Genomic DNA, 19,428 nt, shown 5'->3' on the forward strand with positions numbered 1-19,428 from the left:
GCGACCCCGGGCTGTCCGCGGAGCTGCCTGAGGCCGCGCGGGAAACCTGGACGCTGGCGCGCAGGCACCTGTGGACTCCTCTTTGGCTCAGCTGTCCCACGCGGGGCTGGCGGCGGTTCTTCCCGCTCGTTGTTTTCCGGGGCGCGGGTCGCGGAGCTTTTGGCGCACTTGAAGGTCCCTACGGACCCCAAGAGGAGCAGGCGCGGCGCGGCGCGCGGGGGCCTCAGCTCGGCCCGGAAGTCCGGCGGCGGCAGCGGCGGTGGCTGGCCAGTGGACACGGGTGGCGTGCGCGGCTGCGGGGGCCATGGGGCGGCGGGCGCGGGGGCGGCGACTGCAGCAGAGGCAGCGGCCGGACGGCGCGGAGGACGGTGCCCAGGGCGGCGGGAAGCGCAGTGAGGCGGTAGGAGCCAGGCGAAGGCGGGCCGGGGCCCCGCGTAGGCCTGTCCGACCCCGAGGCCTGCGGGGCGCGGGGGGGAGGCGGCTGCACGGGCCTGGGTGGACGTCCTTCTTGTTCCGCAGGGCTGGGAAGGCGGGTATCCCGAGATCGTCAAGGAGAACAAGCTCTTCGAGCACTACTACCAGGAGCTCAAGATTGTGCCCGAGGGCGAGTGGGACCAGTTTATGGGAGCGCTCCGGGAGCCCCTCCCCGCCACGTTGAGAATTACTGGTTACAAAAGGTAGGGGGACCTTGCTTGTTTCCTCATGAATTGGTACGAGGGGGCCCAAAGTTAAAAACGAGGATGTTTTCACCCGAAAGCGTTAACAGTATTGGAGAGCCGCTGCATGTCAGCGGTGTGGATTCTGGAGTCTGGAAGCATTGAGGAGGGAGCGCAGGGGTCCAACGGCATGGTGACAAATAAAAATGGCAAGTAGTAGGATATATTGGAGTATATGAGGAAGCCACTTTGTGTAAACCTAATTCGGCCTGACCTTGTCTTGCGCCGTTGAGCATGCATTGTATATCTGCTTTAGAGATTCGTTATGGCAAGAGCAAAGGCCCTTGAGATAAAGGTGCAACTTCTCTCCCCCCTCCCAACGTTGGCATCTCCTTAAACATTAAGCATCTTTCTTTAGGCTGGGAACCCATTGCAGTGCTCATCTCTGGCAACACACCTGCCACCCCGCGGTGTTCACTGAGACAGCAGACCTGTCTGCCGTTGCCATCAATCGCTGTGCCGACAGAGCAGCCTGGTGACTGTTGTAAAAGGGACATTTCAATCATATGTGAAACATACTCTTTGAGGGTATATAACCACCCTGTATACGCCCACTTCTTTGGAGTGCTCTGTTCCTTTGTGGAAAGACTCTCCTGGGTTATAATCCTCAGATTTAAGCTCAGAATAAACTCACCCAAATTTTCATTTATAGATTGGTTGTGGATTATTTTCGTCGACAATGGGTTAAGGAGGTATTGCAAGTTGGGAAGCTAGAATAAGAAACAAAAATGAAGTCGGGGAAAGGGTTGACTCCTGGGGATTCGTGAGCTGAGGATGCCTGCCCCTTGAAACGCAGGAGAATTTGTGACATTACAGAGTTGCGTACAACTTCTGGCACTCTCTTCTTAAATCTTTGTCGTGATGTCTTTCCAAGATCAGCTGCAAGTAAAAATGGAACTGTAGGCACATTTAGGAGGGAAGGAATATGGTGGTATTGTATATAGTTTATCGCCCTTTAGTGATTAAACAACGAAGACTGATTAAATTGTAAAGGAATAGAATAAAAAGGCAGTGATTAGGGAATGTCTTCTCTCATGTAAAGATAATTTTAGTTTTAAAACCTTTGTAATCTTAAATTTACAAAAAGATAAAACGTATTAAATTAGCCTGTCAGATCAGTTTGAAATGTGCTTATTTTTTAATAGCCATGCAAAAGAGATTCTCCATTGCTTAAAGAACAAGTATTTCAAGGAATTGGAGGACCTGGAGGTGGATGGTCAGAAAGTTGAAGTTCCACAGCCCCTCAGTTGGTAGGTACAACAAAGCTTCATGCTGTTGGATGTTTCCCTGGGATTTTAATCTTTGTCACTTGAATGTATTTCTTGGTAATGCATTTGCTGTCAGCGCGAAAGAACGTGAATATACTTCCCAGACATTCTCTTGTTCTTTTACCTGGTGCTTTTTATTGATATTAATTTTTTTTTTTACTTTTTTTTTTTTAAAGATTGGCCCTGAGCTAACAACTGTTGCCGGTCTTCTTTTTTATTTTTCCCCTGCTTTATCTCCCCAAACCATCCCCCCTCCCGCCCCCACATAGTTGTATATCTTTGTTGCGGGATGTGGGACACTACCTCAACGTGGCCTGACAAGTGGTGCCATGTCCGCGCCCAGGAACCGAACTGGTGAAACCCTGGGCCACTGCAGCAGAGCATGCGAACTTAACCACTCAGCCACGGGGCCAGCCCCTTTTGATATTACTTTACGCTGGTGTGCAAGTTTTCATGTATGAATTGTGGCTCTCTATATTTGAATCATGGAGTTCAGTCAATTTTTCCAGGTCTGTCCAGCCTCTTTCCTTCTGTGATGTTGCCACTTCTATCATTTCCATTTAAACCCCTTGTTTTCTCATGTCAAAACTGTTGCAGAGTGGCTTCTCTACCTTCATAAAAAGGACAGACTTAAGCTCACAAGGTTCGCCAAGGCTGCCCAGCTGATTGTCTTCCCACTGCCTCCAGCGCCCAAGCGTACTCTGCACCCCCGTGCTAATTCTTTCTTTACCTGGGCTGGAGGTGCTTTGTTCCCATGGCCCAGTTCAAGTCTCAGGTGTCTGAAGACAATCCCTTGTGTTGACAGTGTAAGGCTGTCCTGTAAAATACCTGAAATATTCAAGCACAAACTGTTGGGACGACAAGCCCTGGGTTAATTTGTAGATATGAAAGTCATTAGGGGCCAGCATGGTAGCACAGTGGTTAAGTTCCCGTGCTCCACTTCCGCTTCAGCGGCTTGGGGTTTGCTAGTTCGCATCCCGGGTGTGGACTTACCCACCACTTACCAAACCATGCTGTGGCATGCGTCCCACATATAAAGTAGAGGAAGATGGGCACCTGTGTTAGCTCAGGGCTGGTCTTCCTCAGCAAAAAGAGGAGGATTGGCGCTAGATGTTAGCTCAGGGCTAATCTTCGTCAAAAAAAAAAGAATCGTTAAAGTAAATTGTTATAGTTCCACATTTCAGATTATCAGCTTTGAGACACTGAGAGTTCTCACAAAACAGAAAAACTTATTTTAAATGATTGCTGTAAAAAGGTGAATTTTACCAGCATTGTCTGGCAGCTTGTAGAGGTTTTGACTATTCAAGTGGGTGATGTTATCTTTCCTCTCTAGATACCCTTTTAGTGATCACAAACCAGGGTCAGGTTTTCATTAATCATGGGCTTTAGATTTGCTTACTTTTCTTTTTCGTTGGCCGTTTGGGTTTCCAGTGTCCATATCATAGGTGTGTACAGCATACACATTTTGCGTGAATACTGAAGGGCCAGATGCTAAAATTGTATCCAGCCAAGGTTGTCTGTGGTCGAAGAATGAAAGTGAATCACTGTCTGATAACAACCAGTCATTCTGTTTGTGTGATTGTTTGCTTTACTTTTCTGTACACCGAGCTGAAGGGTGTGAACAACATATTGTATGATTTGGCTTCCTGATACTTAGCTGTTTTCATTATCAGTGACAGTTGCATGACAGTTTTACTGTATAAACATTTATTCAATCAAATTCACTTGGCAGATGTGGGATACCCCTAAATCTCTCAGCAAGCAAGTAAAGCAGAAACTTACCAAGATGTCTGGTGGTTTTCTATGTTGTTCAAAAAAAAAAGATCATATAATGTGTTTCTTAACTTTTTGGTACATTTTAGAATAAGATTTAGAGAAGTGTTTTTGGGGACCATGTTTTCCAGAAGGAGTTTTAAGTATGGGACTAGACCTTAGGCAGATTTCATTTTTCCCCTTACTCTTCACAGACGCAGAACTGTAAGGAATTGTCCTAAAATGTTCTTCTAAAAGCCTTGTTTTGACAATATGTTGTTAACACACCTTATCATTCTTTTTTATGTTTTTTTTAATGTCTGGATTGGAGCTGGTTTATCATAGATGTTGTGTGTATTTACAGAGATTTTATTTTTCCTTAAGAATTTTCGAGTTGTAAAGGTGGCAGTGGTGCTTTTAAGTTATCCTTTAGAGACTTGATAAGTTTCCAAATAGGGCTTTACAGACTCGAGCTAAATTTGAATTACATCGCTAAGCATTAAGTACATTTCTTTGTGATTATTTTGTTTGATGTTAAAATCTGCAAAGATTTTAATAAACATTTGTTGGCTCAAAAAAGTTGTTCCTAAAGTTATATGTGAAACATTCTTTTTATTCATTTTAACTGTCAGTGTGTTTTTGTATTTAAGTCTTTGAAAGTTGTTAAGTAGTTTTTTCATAAGATTAACAGCTGTCACAATCGTAATTACTTGGAGTAGAATTTTAATCTTGTTACAGTAAATTTACATTTGAACTCTTAGAAACTATAAGGCACATAAGGAAACATTCACTCAGCTCATATCTAGACTGCTTATCTGTGTTTGAAAATGAAAACTCAGGTATTTACAATAACTGATGGCATGCAGCATTCAGACTAATGATGTTTTGGTGAATTGGTAAGATGGTAACTTGGCATGATTATACTGTCATTGATCACAGCCGGTTCAGGGTTGCCAGAAATTAAATAAAAGTAGGCATTTCTCTGTTCAGCCTTGCAAAGGTTGCAATGGGATGGCAGACTTTGCAGAATACTACAGCTAAAGCCAAAGGTGAGTGTATCTGTACCATTTCACCTCTAATGAGGAATATTTAAAACTAAACTCTTAGTTTTTTGATTGCCTGATAAGTATGATTGTATTTTCCTTTTATATTTTTGAAACAGGTTAAATATTGAAGAGGGTACCTGGCATAGGAAATAGAATGAAAGCACTGGGGACATTTGGAGGGTGCCCGTGAACAGATCAGCCAGTTTAAGCCTCATTTTTTGGTAGAAAGAATTTTTCAAATGTATCTCATAATATCATGACATTTGAGTAGTGTCTCACAGTCTAAGGCCTGGGTTTGTTTCTGTCAAATGGGCTCTCAGTTTCAGAGTAGTCAAATGTGTTGTTTTCCAGATATTCTGGTTTCATTTTCATGGCTGTCACCTTAGCTGTAGTTTGACAGTGGAAATGTTGTAACCTTGCATTGTTAAATTAAGCTCATTATTACACCTAGGACTTAATAATAAGGGCTGAAATTGCAGTAACATTTATCACCGAGGGACAGGTTGTGTTTACCTTGGCAGTGGGTGAGTTGTGGGCGTGTGTTGCGTCAGTGTACTGACTTGTGCAAGTGGACATCAATGGACGGGCGCGAGCCAGGTTTAAGAACACATTTGCTAATCAGTGACCTTATCATTAACAGAAAGGTCAGACACATTTACAGAAATGGCAGGGGGTGCTTCATTCTTAGGCCTGTGTAAACAACAGCCTAGGAGATCAAGTTGACGCACTGGTGCTTTCCAAGGTTTTTTAATATTTAAAATATTTTAGTGCATTATAGGACTGGTTTGTTTTAGAAATAGTGAAAAATACAGTAAAAAGGATTGTAATGACATTTTTGTCAAATGTTCTGATAACCTGCCTTACCCCATTATGTTATTCTGTATGATCTGTACTTCTTTAAATTTAAGTAATTTATCTTATGTCTCTTTTTCTGGTGACCTCTATACCGTTGTTAACTTACCATATGTAGCGAAAAGCAGAGGAGTCTCCACTTTATCTGTTCTTGAACATTCATCATTAAACTTTTATAATGATACCACATGCGAGTGTTTCTTGTAAGCCCCGGCTCTCCTGTTTTTGCTGGGCCCTGGTGCAGGTAGAACTGTGCTCCTTATGTCCCGGGGACATCATGCAGTGTCGGCTGACTGTACTTGAGAGGATGGTGCATGTGAGCAAGTAGAACAAAATGGGTGTCTCATTTGGTATGTGACCTGTATAGGTAAGAAGTTGTCAGGAGAGCACTTTAATATATCTAATCCCTAAATGTTTTACTTTCTTTTTGGTCAGGTATCCTGAAGAACTTGCCTGGCACACAAATTTAAGTCGAAAAATCTTGAGAAAGTCTCCCCAACTGGAAAAGTTTCACCAGTTTCTGGTTAGCGAAACTGAATCTGTGAGTAGATTTGTTTTGATTTCTTGGTTTCCTTAAAGCTTTACTGCTCACTAGTATTATAGCTATCCTTTAACCATGCTTGTACTGGGAGCAATTAGGCAGGTAAGGCATGCAGAAAAGACACCTGTAAGTGTCTCTGCCAGCTGTAATTTCTGACTATATAGCTGTTACCTTGTTTGGCTCATCTAATCCTGAAATTTAGTGAGGACGTTGTGACAGTTGTCGCCTTGGTTTCTCGTTTCTCGCCCTCTTGGGTTTGGGTGGCTGCAGGGCTGGGGTGAGCACAGCACTCGCCCCCTGGGTGGGGCGTCCTTCAGGAGACCACTGCCCATCCACTCTCACTTCCTGAGGTGCACCTGCAGGGGCCTGTTGGACAGGAAAAGTAATATGTTCTCATGGCCATGTTATTTATTTTATTAAAAGTGAGATTTTTAAACTCACTTTTTATCGCTTTTGTTTTTTCTTGCTTCTATCTATACTCCACCTTTGCTAAAACAAACATACAGAAAACACCTAAATATGACAACTTTGGTTCTTGTAAAATGACCTCTCTGTTTCTTTGCCGTCTCAAATTCCTCGATTACAGTTCCGTCACTAGGCTGCTTACCTTTAACATCAAACTGTCCCCAACGGAATAATTGTTCCCTCAGGCGATATGTGATTAAATGAATACCCACAAAGCCTGGAGATTTTAAGCTTTTCTGTTTCCTTTTCATTCTTTTGGAATTCTTAATCATCTCATGATTTAAATTCAGAAATTGCCTCTTCCTAGTTTCTGGTCTCCTTTTTCTAGCCAAGGATACCTCTGTGTGTCCCAGATGATGCTTATTTCGTTTTCGTTCTGAGCTTCTCTGTCCACTTCACAGAATTATTGTGTTTCTCTTGTTTCTTCCCTGAAGCCATAACCAATCTAGAAACCCTTCACCTTGCCCAGTTCTGACCTCTGCTCAACCCACAGCTGTTTCCTACTGTGCTGGCTTTCTGTCCATTTAGGTACCCTGGTAAACTGAGCTCTTGTGTGTTGTGTCCGTCCCACCTCCCCCTTCCCCCCCGCCCCCCCATTAGTGAGGAAGAAACAGAACTAAGTACTGCCACATACCTGATTTCTGTGCTTGGGTGACTACAAGAAAGGATTTTCTGGCTTAGCTTTTAATCTGGAGGGAAGGTCAGGTGAGGATGAAGAGATTGCTGGAGAATGGTTTAGGTTTGAGCTTCGGCAGAGCAGAGGCTTCATGGGGATGGAGTGATGCATGGTTGGGTAGGTTGTGAAGAGCCAGATTTTGGTGACTCCACAAGGTGCAGGAGGTGGGAGTTCAGTGTTGGTCGCATACATCGTAAGGAGCCAGTCTAGGTTTTCATCAGGAGTCAGCAGGGCCGGATGCTCTCTGGGTTCTTCAGACTGGCTGTGCATCAGGTGACTCACTGCTGGCGTGTCTGTAGTAGAGGGCCTGACATCTCCATCCTACTTTAATGCTTTGGGTGAAAACAGGGCAGGCTTATCAGAATTGCAGGTATAACTCAGAGCTTGGAATCAGTGTGCGTAGTGAGCTGATCAGGATTTAGTCTTCACAGACTCCTTGCTGGCCAGAAGCCCACGAGGTGAAAATGAGCAGGTATGAATGTACGAATTAGTCAGATCCTGAAGTATCAGATGATGTCCGTTGACGTACGAAAGACCTGTGTTGTAAAGGGGCAGAACCTTCCTGGTAGCTGTATGTTACGGCTTTTTTTTTTTAAGGCATTCGTTCTTATGGCTGCTAAAATAGAGTTGTGGTTGAGGCATGTGCTGAACTTCATCAAGAAAATTTTGTCTGCATCTGAACAGTTACACATTTTAACAGTTGCCCTGGCCCACTAGTGAAGACCTTAAGGAGGGATGATTTAGTGAAGAATTTTCGATATTTATCGTTGAGAAGGGAAGAGAGGAGCAGTGGTTGATGTCTTCATCTTTTTTGTTTTTTGGGTTTTTTTTTGCTGAGGAAGATTGTCCGTGAGCCAACGTCTGTTGCCAATCTTGCTTTTTTTGCTTGAGGAAGATTTGCCCTGAGCTGTGGCACATCTATGCCAGTTTTCCTCTCCTTTGCACGTGGGTTGCCCCACAGCATGGCTGCTGCCAAGTGGTGTAGGACCATGCCCAGGAACTGAACGCGGGCCACCAAAGCTGAGCCTGCCAAATTTAATCACTAGGCCATGGGACTAGGCCCCGTGTCTTCGTCTTTTTGAGAGGCAGTTCTCAGGAATAGAAAGCAGATGTGGCCTGTTCCTGAGAACAGGAGGACTAAGTGATAGAATCTAAGGGGGAAAAGCTTCCCAACAGTGGCTTTCTGTCTTGTGCGTGCTTCGGTTGTTGCTGTTACTGAAAGTCTTTCAGAGGCATTGTCTACCTTTGAGAGATGCTCGTCTAACTTCCTACTTTCCTAAGATGGCAAATTGGGACTGTGTGAGCTTCAAGTCCCCTTTTTAAATAAAATTCAGTATTATACCTGCATTTCTGGTACTTTAACAGTAACTTTTAGTATTAATGGTCATCCCTACCTAGGCTTTACCTGGCATTTTTTATCTCCTAGTATAAAACCATTTATCTCTTAGTATAAAAATCTGTCCTACTTATTTAATGTGCGTGTGATATGACTTTTTTTCGTGTATGAATGTATGGTCTTTTTCTGTTGCATTTGAAATAATGCCCAATATTGGGATCTTTTCCCTTTTCTAATGTCATTGCTGATTTCTTTAAAATTTTGTTTTCTAAGGGAAATATCAGCCGTCAAGAAGCCGTTAGCATGATTCCACCACTGTTGCTGAACGCCCACCCTCACCATAAGGTGTGTGTCACGTGGGAAATTGCGGTGGGTGGGCTGCCTCTGTTTTGTTGAGACCTTTCTTCTTTTTTTTTTGAGGAAGATTAGCCCTGAGCTAACTATTGCCAGTCCTCCTCTTTTTTGCTGAGAAAGCCTGGCCCTGAGCTAACATCTGTGTGCATCTTCCTCTACTTTATATGTGGGACGCCTACCACAGTATGGCATGCCAAGTGGTGCCATGTCCACACCTGGGATCCGAACCGGCGAACCCCGGGCCGCCGAGAAGCAGAATGTGCGAACTTAACCACTGCACCACCGGGCCGATCCACGAGACCTTTTTTCTTAATATAATTAATCCTTGGTTTTGTTTTTGTTTTTTCACTTTGGATAAAGTAGGGAATGATATATATTTTGTTTTAGGTTCTTTTTTGCATTTTTGTCCTGTTTAATTTTTACAACTTGGATAACTGTTTTCTTCCCTTTTCAAGTTTGTTTATTAATTTATTTACTACACAGACTGTCGTCAATGGTCTTGACTAAGTCAGATTGAAATCCTAGTGAGTGTGTGTCTAGAGCTTGTTCTATGCCGAGCATTGTTCTGCATTCTTTTCATGAATTAATTCATTTGTTATCCACACATCCCTGTGAGAGTAGATGCTATCACTATCCCCATTTTTCTGGATGAGGAAAAGGAGGCAAAGAAAAGTTGAAGTCACTGACCCGAGGTCACCGGGCTGGTCAGTGGCTGAGCCGAGATTTGAACCTGGGCAGCTCTGCCCTGTAGCAGTATGTTACACTGCGTCTTATACTTAGTATCTTTGCTCGTTCTTCCCTAAATTTATTGCTTTCACTGGGTTCTGATGCCATTCTGTTCCCATCCCCTGTGGAGCGAGTATCTGTATCCTTCTGTGATGTGCGGGCAGTGTATATTGAGATCTATGTAAGTTAAATACATCCTGCTATAGGTTCATTCTATAGAGAAATGTATTTAGGTCTTGGAATAGAAATCAAAATACTAGAATGACTCATAAAACTGTCTTAAATGTAGAATGTTTGATAATTCTTAAGATAAAAACATCATTTTCTTGCTTTGTTAATAGATCTTAGATATGTGTGCGGCACCTGGATCAAAGACTGCACAGTTGATTGAGATGCTGCATGCCGACATGAATGTCCCTTTCCCAGGTATGTGTGGGGCTGGCTCTTCGGAGGGTAGGAATGCTGCCTTGGTGGGTTGTAGATGAGGAAAAGATCACAACATTGCCTGAAGCCGCCTGTGACAAGCAGGTGGGTTTTCTGTCTCTGAAAGTGGAACTGGACATTTGGCACACAGCCTTCCCTAGTTCTCAAACCACATTCACACATTGTGGGAAGGGAGCCTTTAGTTTAGAATTATGTGTGTTTTCTATAAAAGCAAATGGTGTTTATTTATTAAGCCATACTAGAGAGATTTCAGTTTGAATTTTCAATAGTAACAGTTTCATGTTGGTTTTCTTTTCTTTTTTGGTTATTTACTGCCTATGTGAGAGGCAGTAGAGTATAGTTGTTAAGAGATGCTGTCAGACTTCCCAGGTTCAAATCCCACCACCATTTAATAGGCAAGTTATGTGACGTTACTCGACAACACTTATGAAATGGATGTCAGTTCTGAACTTGGGAGATGTTATATAAAATTGCAAATTGCTTAGAAAATGGCAGTTATTACAATATCAATGCTGCTCCTTTATGGAGATTCCATTAAGAAGTGAAAAATACTGTTCATAGTGTTTGTTAGTCTTGTAATAATTTTGTCTGCCTTTGTCTCATTCTACTTGCTTTTATTTAAGCCAGCTGCTCTAATTCTGTTTCAAGGGTTGTGCTTGTTAGCACTGTTTTTTAAAAACCCTCTTTTCTGTGGTAAACGTCTTTATCACAGAAGTCAAACTGAAGGAAGTCAAACTGAGAAGAGGCAGCACCCAGAAACCTTCAGAAGCGGCTCTTAGCTGGGAGTGTAGCTTAGAACCTCCTGGGGAACAGCACAGACGTTCAGGAGACTGGACCCCGCCCCAGGAGTCTGATCCTCAGAGTCTAGCAGGGGGCCCAGCACACGTGCAGGCTTTTAAACACTCGTCCAGTGATTCTTTTGTTTTCTACACCTTTTTTAATCCCCTCACGTCCTCCTTTTTAACAAATAGTTATTAATAATAGAAAAGGCATCTTTGGCACAATAGTTTGTACGAAGTGAATAATTGTTAAACAAATGAATCTTGAAGTTTGGAAATTTTGAAGTGACCAGAAAATCTGTGCCAAGCCACCTGGTTCCTTTTTGGACCACCTACGTAGTTCCTGCAGATCTTAAGCTGTGGTCTTAAGTTCAGTGGATTGCCATTTCTCATCTGCCAGCCTGGAGTTTATGTATTTCAGGAAATGATTCTCCTTATGCCATGTTTCACCTGACCCTACGTTTTATGTTCCCAGAGGGATTTGTCATCGCTAATGATGTGGACAACAAGCGCTGCTACCTGCTCGTTCATCAGGCCAAAAGGTTGAGCAGCCCCTGCATCATGGTGGTCAACCACGACGCATCCAGCATACCGAGACTCACGATAGACGTGAACGGAAGGAAAGAGGTTCTCTTCTATGATCGCATTTTGTGTGACGTCCCTTGCAGGTATTTATATTGTTAAGAGCCCAGAAAGCCCAAAATCCACTAAGGAAATCAAATCAAATATAGACTGAAATGAAGCTGCACATGAACACGTGCACAAGTTTACATGTGATTCTTGTGGCAGCTGGTGTGAGAGAGACACTGAGCCTTAGGCAGAAGACAGACACTCACAATCTTAGTGACGAATAGCACGGCAGACGTAGGATACAGAACGACAAGCTACAGAAAGGGATGGTTTTCATAAGTAATTTTAGTAAGAGATAAAGAAAATATCTGAGAGGAAAATAGCACCGTAGCCGCTCGCTGTGGTGCATTTCAGGCTAGTGCTGGGAATGATGTGCTCATCCCAGGTATTTCCCTCCGTCTTTCCCACACGCGCGTAAGACGCTCCATCGTAGAGTGATACCTCATCACACGGGGGCTTTATGGTAAGGATGTTACTTAGCATCGTGAAAGTTAGGAGTTCAAACCTTTGAGAAACTCGTTTTACCTGTATTTATACACATCTCTTTCTTCAAATTTTACATACAAGTTTTAGAGTTTTAGAATTTACCCTAAAAGAATTTCATGGCGTAACTGAGTTTTTCCACCAAAAACGAGAATAAAACCAAAGATGTCTGTTAAGTTCTCAGGGGCGGTGACATAGGTGGTGATCACAGTTTAATGCCTTCTGAACACATGAGTTTATCAAGTGCAAAATGGCCACAAAACTCTATTAGCACTAAACACGGTGTTTACTACGAAACATCACTGTTAAATGTCACCTTGTTTAAACAAGGGGCGTATTGCTAGTGGTAGAACTCAGTTTGAAAATTGCAGCTGGTAGCACGGAATATAGCTGCGTTTTAAAATACGTGAAAGAGTTCCCCTTTAAAATTTAAAATAGGTCATGGACTGCATTCCTTTGTCTCTAGGTTGCAGTTTTCTAGTTTTCCTTTGAGTCAGTTACTTTCTCACTCCTGTGTTCCTTTGATCAGAAATATAACTCACTTGTATGTTTTGTGAGAATGAAGCGACCTTGTGAGCACTAAGCGGTAAGCTGAGGAAATTCCTAAGATTGTGGTAGAATTTTAAACCACCAGCATACAAGTGAAGGGAGTCATTTGAAAGCCGTTATATCTCATAGGAAATTTCCATCCTGTAGACCCTTTACCTCAAGGACATGTGACTAGACTGCCAAGGAAAATAGACTTTACAGAGAAAGCCAACAGATGTAGGAATTCCCCCAGAAAAACTGGGCAGATAAAATTAGATGTGGACAGAAAGATTAAGGAATCAAGTCTGGGTTATAAAATTTACGTGGAAATAATTTCCAGTAATAAAAGTACAAAGTCAAAAATGTTTAACTGTGATATATAGAAAATTCTTGGTAAAGAACTTAAATTGGCTTAATTGAGTTTGCTGTGGAAGGTCCTCTGTGAGTCTGAGTTTATCATTCATGTAATTCTGATTAAAATGCCTCTGTTGACTAACCAGGTTTCTAAGTAGCAGGATATTTGTGGTCTATGCCCGAAAATTAATTTTGCTAGTATTTCTCTCAAATGGAAGCAAGTTACTCTCTCTTTAAGTGTTGAATGAGGTTTCTTTTTCAAATCTATTATTTCCCTATTGAATTTAAAAGTATAATTAAAAGTTTAATGTATCAGAGTGTCCCCAAGACAGAAATAGAAAGTCACTTGTAGTTTGTGAGAATTTGGATTGTCTTCTAATGGGTATTAATAATAATACCTGTTTTGTAACTTAGCTTGAACGTAATAAGTTTGTTAAACTCTAATCATCTACCTGTACAGAGTGTTAAGTTCTTCACTATCTTTCTTTCCAGTGGAGATGGCACTATGAGAAAAAACATTGATGTTTGGAAAAAATGGACAACCTTGAATAGCTTGCAGCTGCATGGGTAAATACAGCTCTGTGACTGGGAGTGTTTGACAAATCGGCGAGTAAAGGCTTGTTATGGAATTACCTAATCGAGCATGCAGATCTCTCAGGGACCGACTGTAAGCATCGGTGTTAGTGGCCGCCTGCGTGAGAGTCTGCTTGTCTGTCAGAAGTAGTTGTTTTTAAAACCTTCGAAGAGTCGTAAACAGAAGAGTATACTTTTCAGGTACAAGTGTAGATAGTACCTTTGACTGTACTATCCACAGAGCTTTGTATTTATTTTTCATTTAACATTAAAAGTTATACATTCTTAAAGGTGGGACTGTGGGTGATCTAAAGCGTGCTAATGAGTATTCACTGTAAGTAACTCCAGCAGCTGATTTTGTTGCTGTATAAATATTTAGCACTGTTTTTGTGAAACAGGCATTAGGATTAGAATGCACAAAGAGGTACAAATTGTTCATAGAAAGAAAAATCAAGTATTTGTACAAGTTTAGAGGCTTTTTAATAGTGAAGTTCATCTAATATACTGAATTGGCATTAATCAGCTTTATGCTTTGCTCGTTGACATGTTGAGAAAGGTACACAGAACAGCAAAACCATTGTTTATTTAAATAGATGCTTTTTTTATTAATACGAACCATCTCGTATAGGTTTACTCTAATTCCATTTAGAACCTTAAAAAGTTTTTTTCTTTATGGGAATTGTTCATTTTACCTAGAGTATTTTGTGCTTTATTATGTCTGTCGTAAAAGCTTGTAATGAATGTATGATATAATAGGGGCCTATGATGTGTGTGCTGTGTGGCTATGTTTGGTCTTAGGGTAACCTAGTATTTAACCCTTAGCTTACAGCTGCGGATTGCAACGCGAGGTGCAGAACAGCTGGTGGAAGGTGGTAGAATGGTGTATTCTACGTGTTCTCTAAACCCCATTGAAGACGAGGCAGTCATAGCATCTTTACTGGAAAAGAGTGAAGGTAAGCATGCTTGACGAATTTTTAATAAAAGTAAATACTTTTCAAAAAATTTTGTTTATTGTTATATAGTCCTGTAGATCTTATTCTGAGCATTTGCTTATGTGGTTAGTCTGTAACTATAAATCTAAAATGAGATTCCCCAACTGAAAACATGCTTATATAATGGATTTGTTGTATTTCATGAATTAAGAAGTTTGCCCATTTTGTTTTAATAAGTTTGAAAGATTACGTATGATGCTTATCACACTGGGTTTTAAAAACAATTTTAATTGTGGTAGAACGCAAATAATGTAAAATTTACCACCTTAACTATTTTTAAATATACCAGTTAGTAACATTAAGTGCATTCACATTGTTGTGCAGCCATCTCCAGAGCTCTTCACCTTGCAAAACTGAAATTCTGGACCCAGTAAACCGCTCCCCATTTTTGTTTTTCCACCATTGTATTTTCTGTCTCTCTGTTTGACCACTCTAGATATCTCTTATGAGTGGACTCTTACAGTATTTGTCTTCTTGTGACTGGCTTATCCCTTGGCATGATGTTTTCAAAGTTTACGCAGGTTGTAGCATGTATTACAATTTCCTTCTTTTTTAAGACTGACTAATATCCCATTGTGTGTGCGGACCACATTTTCCTGATCCATTCGTCCGTTGATGGATGTTTGAGTTGCTTCCTTGTTTTTGGCTGTTGTGAATAATGCTCCTATGAGCATGGCTGCATGAAACAACTCTTTGACGTCCTGCTTTCGGTTCTTTGGGTGTATCCCCAGAAGTGGAATCGCAGGATAATGTGATAATTGTGTGACCGAGGAGCCGCCATGCTGTTCTCCCAGCAGCTGCACCATCTTACATTCCTACCAACATGCATGGGCTTCCAGTTTCTCCACGTCCTCACTTAACAACCAGCGCTTGTTATTTTCTGGTTTTTTGATAGTAGCCATCCTAATGGGTATGAGGTCTTAGAACACTGTTGATGCTGAGGGACTGGACAGAACGTATGAAATGTTCTGAAACAGTAACTTCCATAATATTTTGGTATGAAATATTATTTCTCCTTTTAGGTTTTCACTGAAATGTTAACCTTTCCTCTCATTCTCCTTGAAGTAAATAATGAAAAGTTTCAAACTATCTATGTTTCCAGAATAGAGTGCTACCAGATTTCTGTACATGTGCGTAAGGAGTGAGTTGAAACATAAATACTGGAACAAGTGTGTATGTCCTGGGGTCTGTCCACAGCCGGCCAGGCTTCAGGTCTGCTCTGCTCAGTGCTTGTAGTCAGCCCTCTAACTGTTCGCACCTTTGGAGTCCTTTAGACCCGAATTTAGTATATTGAGTTTATTTTGTTTTGCTATACTAATGTAGGCATATATAAAGACATGATTTCTGAATGGTGTTTTTTGCATGATCATCATCTCCACATTTTCGGGGCTACGTCTTTTCAAAAGGCATGTGAAGGGAAGGACTGTGGGTGATGTAACTTAATAGTAAGTTTAACAATGGGTGTGGTACTCTAATTATTATCTTACCGGGCAGGCAGGTTTCCAGTTGCTGCTGCAGCCATCTTTCTGCACGTGGTTGTTTCAGACCGCACTGTAGACTCCTCATTTCCACCGGGCTGGGCATCATGTGTACTCATGGCTTCCTGGGAGGGTTAGACCTTTGCTGAGCCTTGCACTTCATACTTGCTGGGATGTTGACTGGAGGCGGGGTGGTCCCCACCCGAAAGTCCCTGGGGACTTAGCTGGAGGAAGGGCGGCCGATGAACATTCAGTTTACAATGCAGGGGCAGCCCTGGCAGCTTCTGACCAGATGGCGGCAGGAAGTCTCTACTGAGCCCTGGGCGGTGTTTGATCAAGAAAGCTGGTTTCTGTGTGCCCACACTGCTGTTGAGTGTTCGCTGTTAGGGGAGGAATATTCAGATGTGATAGCGGGAGTCAGGGTGACACTTTTGTCAGAGGTTTCTTACCATCATGTGTCCCTGTGGGGGTTCTTTTGATTTGTTTTTATAACTGTCTGTGTTTTTCATGGCTTCTCTCTGGAGCTTTGTTGGATTTTCCTCTCCTGTGAGGCTGTCACGTCTTTGTCCGTGATCTGTGGGTGGTAGTTCATTTAAAGTTTGCTATAATGGCCCCACCTTACAGCTGGTCATAGGATTGCTATTGTAGACACAGTGTTTTAAAACTGGACTGATTGTCCTGATGGGCAATTTTAGAAAACTAACTGGGGCCTAAATCTGAATGTTTAAAAATTCACAGGTCACTTTAAATTTTGCTTTTTGGTTCTCAAATGTTTGTTAGACATAAAGGCGTGAAGACCCCTGTCATCTAACTGGTGCACATCTGGAAACCACGAGTTGACTGTGCACTCAAGTCCTAGCCCCGTGTTGCACATGAGGTTGCCTTTGCATTGGCTCTTAGTCTAGGATGCAGTGGGGGACTCTGCGACTCCTTAATTCACCAGCTTTATTGAGCTGTAATGTACATGCCGTAACGTTCACTTGTTCTAATTGTGTGAGTGAGTGATCTTTAGGAAGTCTTTTGGGTCCGTAGGTGCTTTGGAGCTTGCTGATGTGTCTTCGGAGTTGCCAGGACTGAAGTGGATGCCTGGACTCACACAGTGGAAGGTAATGTCTGAGGATTCCGGCTTAACAGGCTTGTTAGCGTCTTGACAATTTTGAAGCATCCGCATTTGGATAACTTGAATAAATGCTACGTTTGATTATACATTTTAGAATCAATTTCTAAATGGTATTTAATGACAAGTGGTATGATTTTCTCTGGCCATAGAGGAATTTTTCTGCCTTTGTTCTGTAGTTAGAAATCAGCTTTGTTTGTTCTCATCCCCACAAGTATAGCTTTGCTTTATTTTTTATTGTCTGAGGATTCAAGCTTCCTTTCCAGTATGAAACAGTTCACTTTTCAGTTTTAAGCCTGAAAGAATCTGAGGCTTGTTTAAAAAAAAAAACTACCTAGAAAATGCCTTTTGTACAATGATTGCTCTGTTTTATGGAATAAAAGATGATCTCATTTTTATCTTTGCAAATAGTCCTGGTTTTGGAGAGAAATGAGAATCACCATTCACCACGTTTGAGAGCATTTACACTACCCCTGTGACTTTCTTTCTATTATATGGTGCTGGTGATTGAGAATCCTACCCTTTCGTTTTTCAGGTGATGACGAAAGATGGACAGTGGTTTGCAGAGTGGGACGATGTTCCTCACAACAGACATACCCAGATTCGTCCTACCATGTTCCCGCCAAAGGATCCGGAAAAGCTGCAGGCGATGCATCTAGAGCGGTGGTGAGTTGGTGGGGTGCTCAGCGTTGAGGGAAGGTGGAGAGGTCGGGCCCTGTGGCGTTCCTGTGAGGCCTGGGCTGCTCCCGCGGCCGACCTCAGGTGTGTGAACTTTCCAGCAAGTAAGAACTTTCCAGTGCCTGCTAGCTGCTGGCATCGGGCATTTGTGAATAATGAAGGTGGTTAGGACTGAATTGATAAGACTGGATCCTTCATTAACTTTAGACACAATACACAGTGGCCATTCTGTGAGCGACGGTTGTGTGTATATTATAGTAAGATGTGACTTTCCTATCACAAATCATCGTTGTGGTAAGATACTAAACGAATGTATTTTGGATCAGTTAAAAAGTATGAATTGTGTTTTTTTTTTAGCCTTAGAATATTACCACATCATCAAAATACTGGAGGGTTCTTTGTGGCAGTATTAGTGAAAAAATGTTCAATGCCATGGAATAAACGTCCACCAAAGGTAAATGACTTCAAAATAACGTAGCATACCATGTGATCTTTTTGTACATTTCAGGCAGAAACTGACAGAGGCCAGTGGAAAGAGTTTTGGAGGATAGACGGGGGCTGACCCTGAATGTGTGGTGGGGGAAAATGCATTTAAATTTTAAGTTTTCCAAAAAGAGGCAATTTCTTATAATGGAGAGAGAAGTGGGAAAGGCGGTGTTTGTGGAATATGTTCCTTCTAAATCTTAAGTCTAATTCTTTAGTAAAAATTGAAAAGATGTAAAGACTGCTCTGTGGCTCTGAATCAGAGCCCCCCGGGCTGGCGTCTGTGCTCGTGGACCCTGAGGGTTGGTTCACTTGAACCTGCTGCAGGTCAGCAGCTCTGCTAACCTCAGGCCCGCCGTCCTCACCGTCTGTGAGGGACAGTGACAGGCTTTGGCCACCCTGGTTGAAAAGGAGTAGAGAGAGCCTGACTATTGCCGTGAATCTCAGCTGCCTCCTGGGTGGATGTAAGGGAGGCGGTGAAGGCAAGTGATTGAGAAAGAGGGCAGCCTTCCCAGCCTTGAAACGAAGTGGCCGTTTACCATGTGCTGTCTTTATCAGTATGTGCGTCCTCTTTATCAACGCCACTGGTGGTGTTAGTTCATATGTCAGCCTTCCATAGTCATAGAACATGGCCCGGCATCAGTCTGGAGGTCTGTTTCTTCCATGTCTGTGCTTTAAAATTAGGACAAATGGTGCTTCGCCTTTAGAGAGACAGAAAGGAAACACTTCTCTGGGATATGGCTAATCCAGATTCACATGGAAGGTACAGCCTCAGGCTGGCGCAGGAGTGAAATGGGCACTTCTTGGGCAGCCCCCCTGCTATTCGTGTTGGGCTAGAGAGCATTTCCCTTGGAGACTGACGTCTACTTGCGTGGTATTCTTGGCTCTGCTGAGTCCTGGACTTCCTGGTCAGGAGTAGCACTGGGGAGCTGAGAGCAGTGCTCTCTGATAAAAGTGGAACCCAGCCACAGATGCAGTTCACATTTTCTTGCAGTCACATTTAAAAAAGTAAACAGGAAAAAAAGTGAAATTACTTGTAATAATGTTTTACTTATCTGAGTACATTTAAAATGTTATTTCCATGTGATCAAACTAAGAAGTTATTAATGAGGCATTTTACATGCTTTCATGCTAAGTTTTTAACAAGGTGTGGGTTT

At 42.3% G+C, this 19,428-nt stretch overlaps 1 protein-coding gene across 1 annotated transcript in view; it reads left to right on the forward strand.

Moving 5' to 3' along the window:
- The first annotated feature begins 28 nt into the window (after positions 1–28).
- NSUN2 (NOP2/Sun RNA methyltransferase 2) overlaps positions 29–19,428 on the forward strand; it is a 29,288-nt gene continuing 9,888 nt past the window's right edge. Inside the window, exons 1-12 of the mRNA XM_046671101.1 lie at positions 29–400; positions 520–677; positions 1,862–1,966; positions 6,070–6,175; positions 8,926–8,997; positions 10,074–10,158; positions 11,431–11,623; positions 13,443–13,517; positions 14,346–14,476; positions 17,026–17,099; positions 17,646–17,776; positions 18,146–18,242. Of these exons, the coding sequence (XP_046527057.1) occupies positions 305–400; positions 520–677; positions 1,862–1,966; positions 6,070–6,175; positions 8,926–8,997; positions 10,074–10,158; positions 11,431–11,623; positions 13,443–13,517; positions 14,346–14,476; positions 17,026–17,099; positions 17,646–17,776; positions 18,146–18,242 (1,323 nt within the window). The 5' untranslated portion in view covers positions 29–304. The remainder of the gene's footprint in view (positions 401–519; positions 678–1,861; positions 1,967–6,069; positions 6,176–8,925; positions 8,998–10,073; positions 10,159–11,430; positions 11,624–13,442; positions 13,518–14,345; positions 14,477–17,025; positions 17,100–17,645; positions 17,777–18,145; positions 18,243–19,428) is intronic.

This window comes from Equus quagga, chromosome 9 (genome assembly GCF_021613505.1).
Source record: "Equus quagga isolate Etosha38 chromosome 9, UCLA_HA_Equagga_1.0, whole genome shotgun sequence".
In the NCBI taxonomy this organism is placed as follows: Eukaryota; Metazoa; Chordata; class Mammalia; order Perissodactyla; family Equidae; genus Equus; species Equus quagga.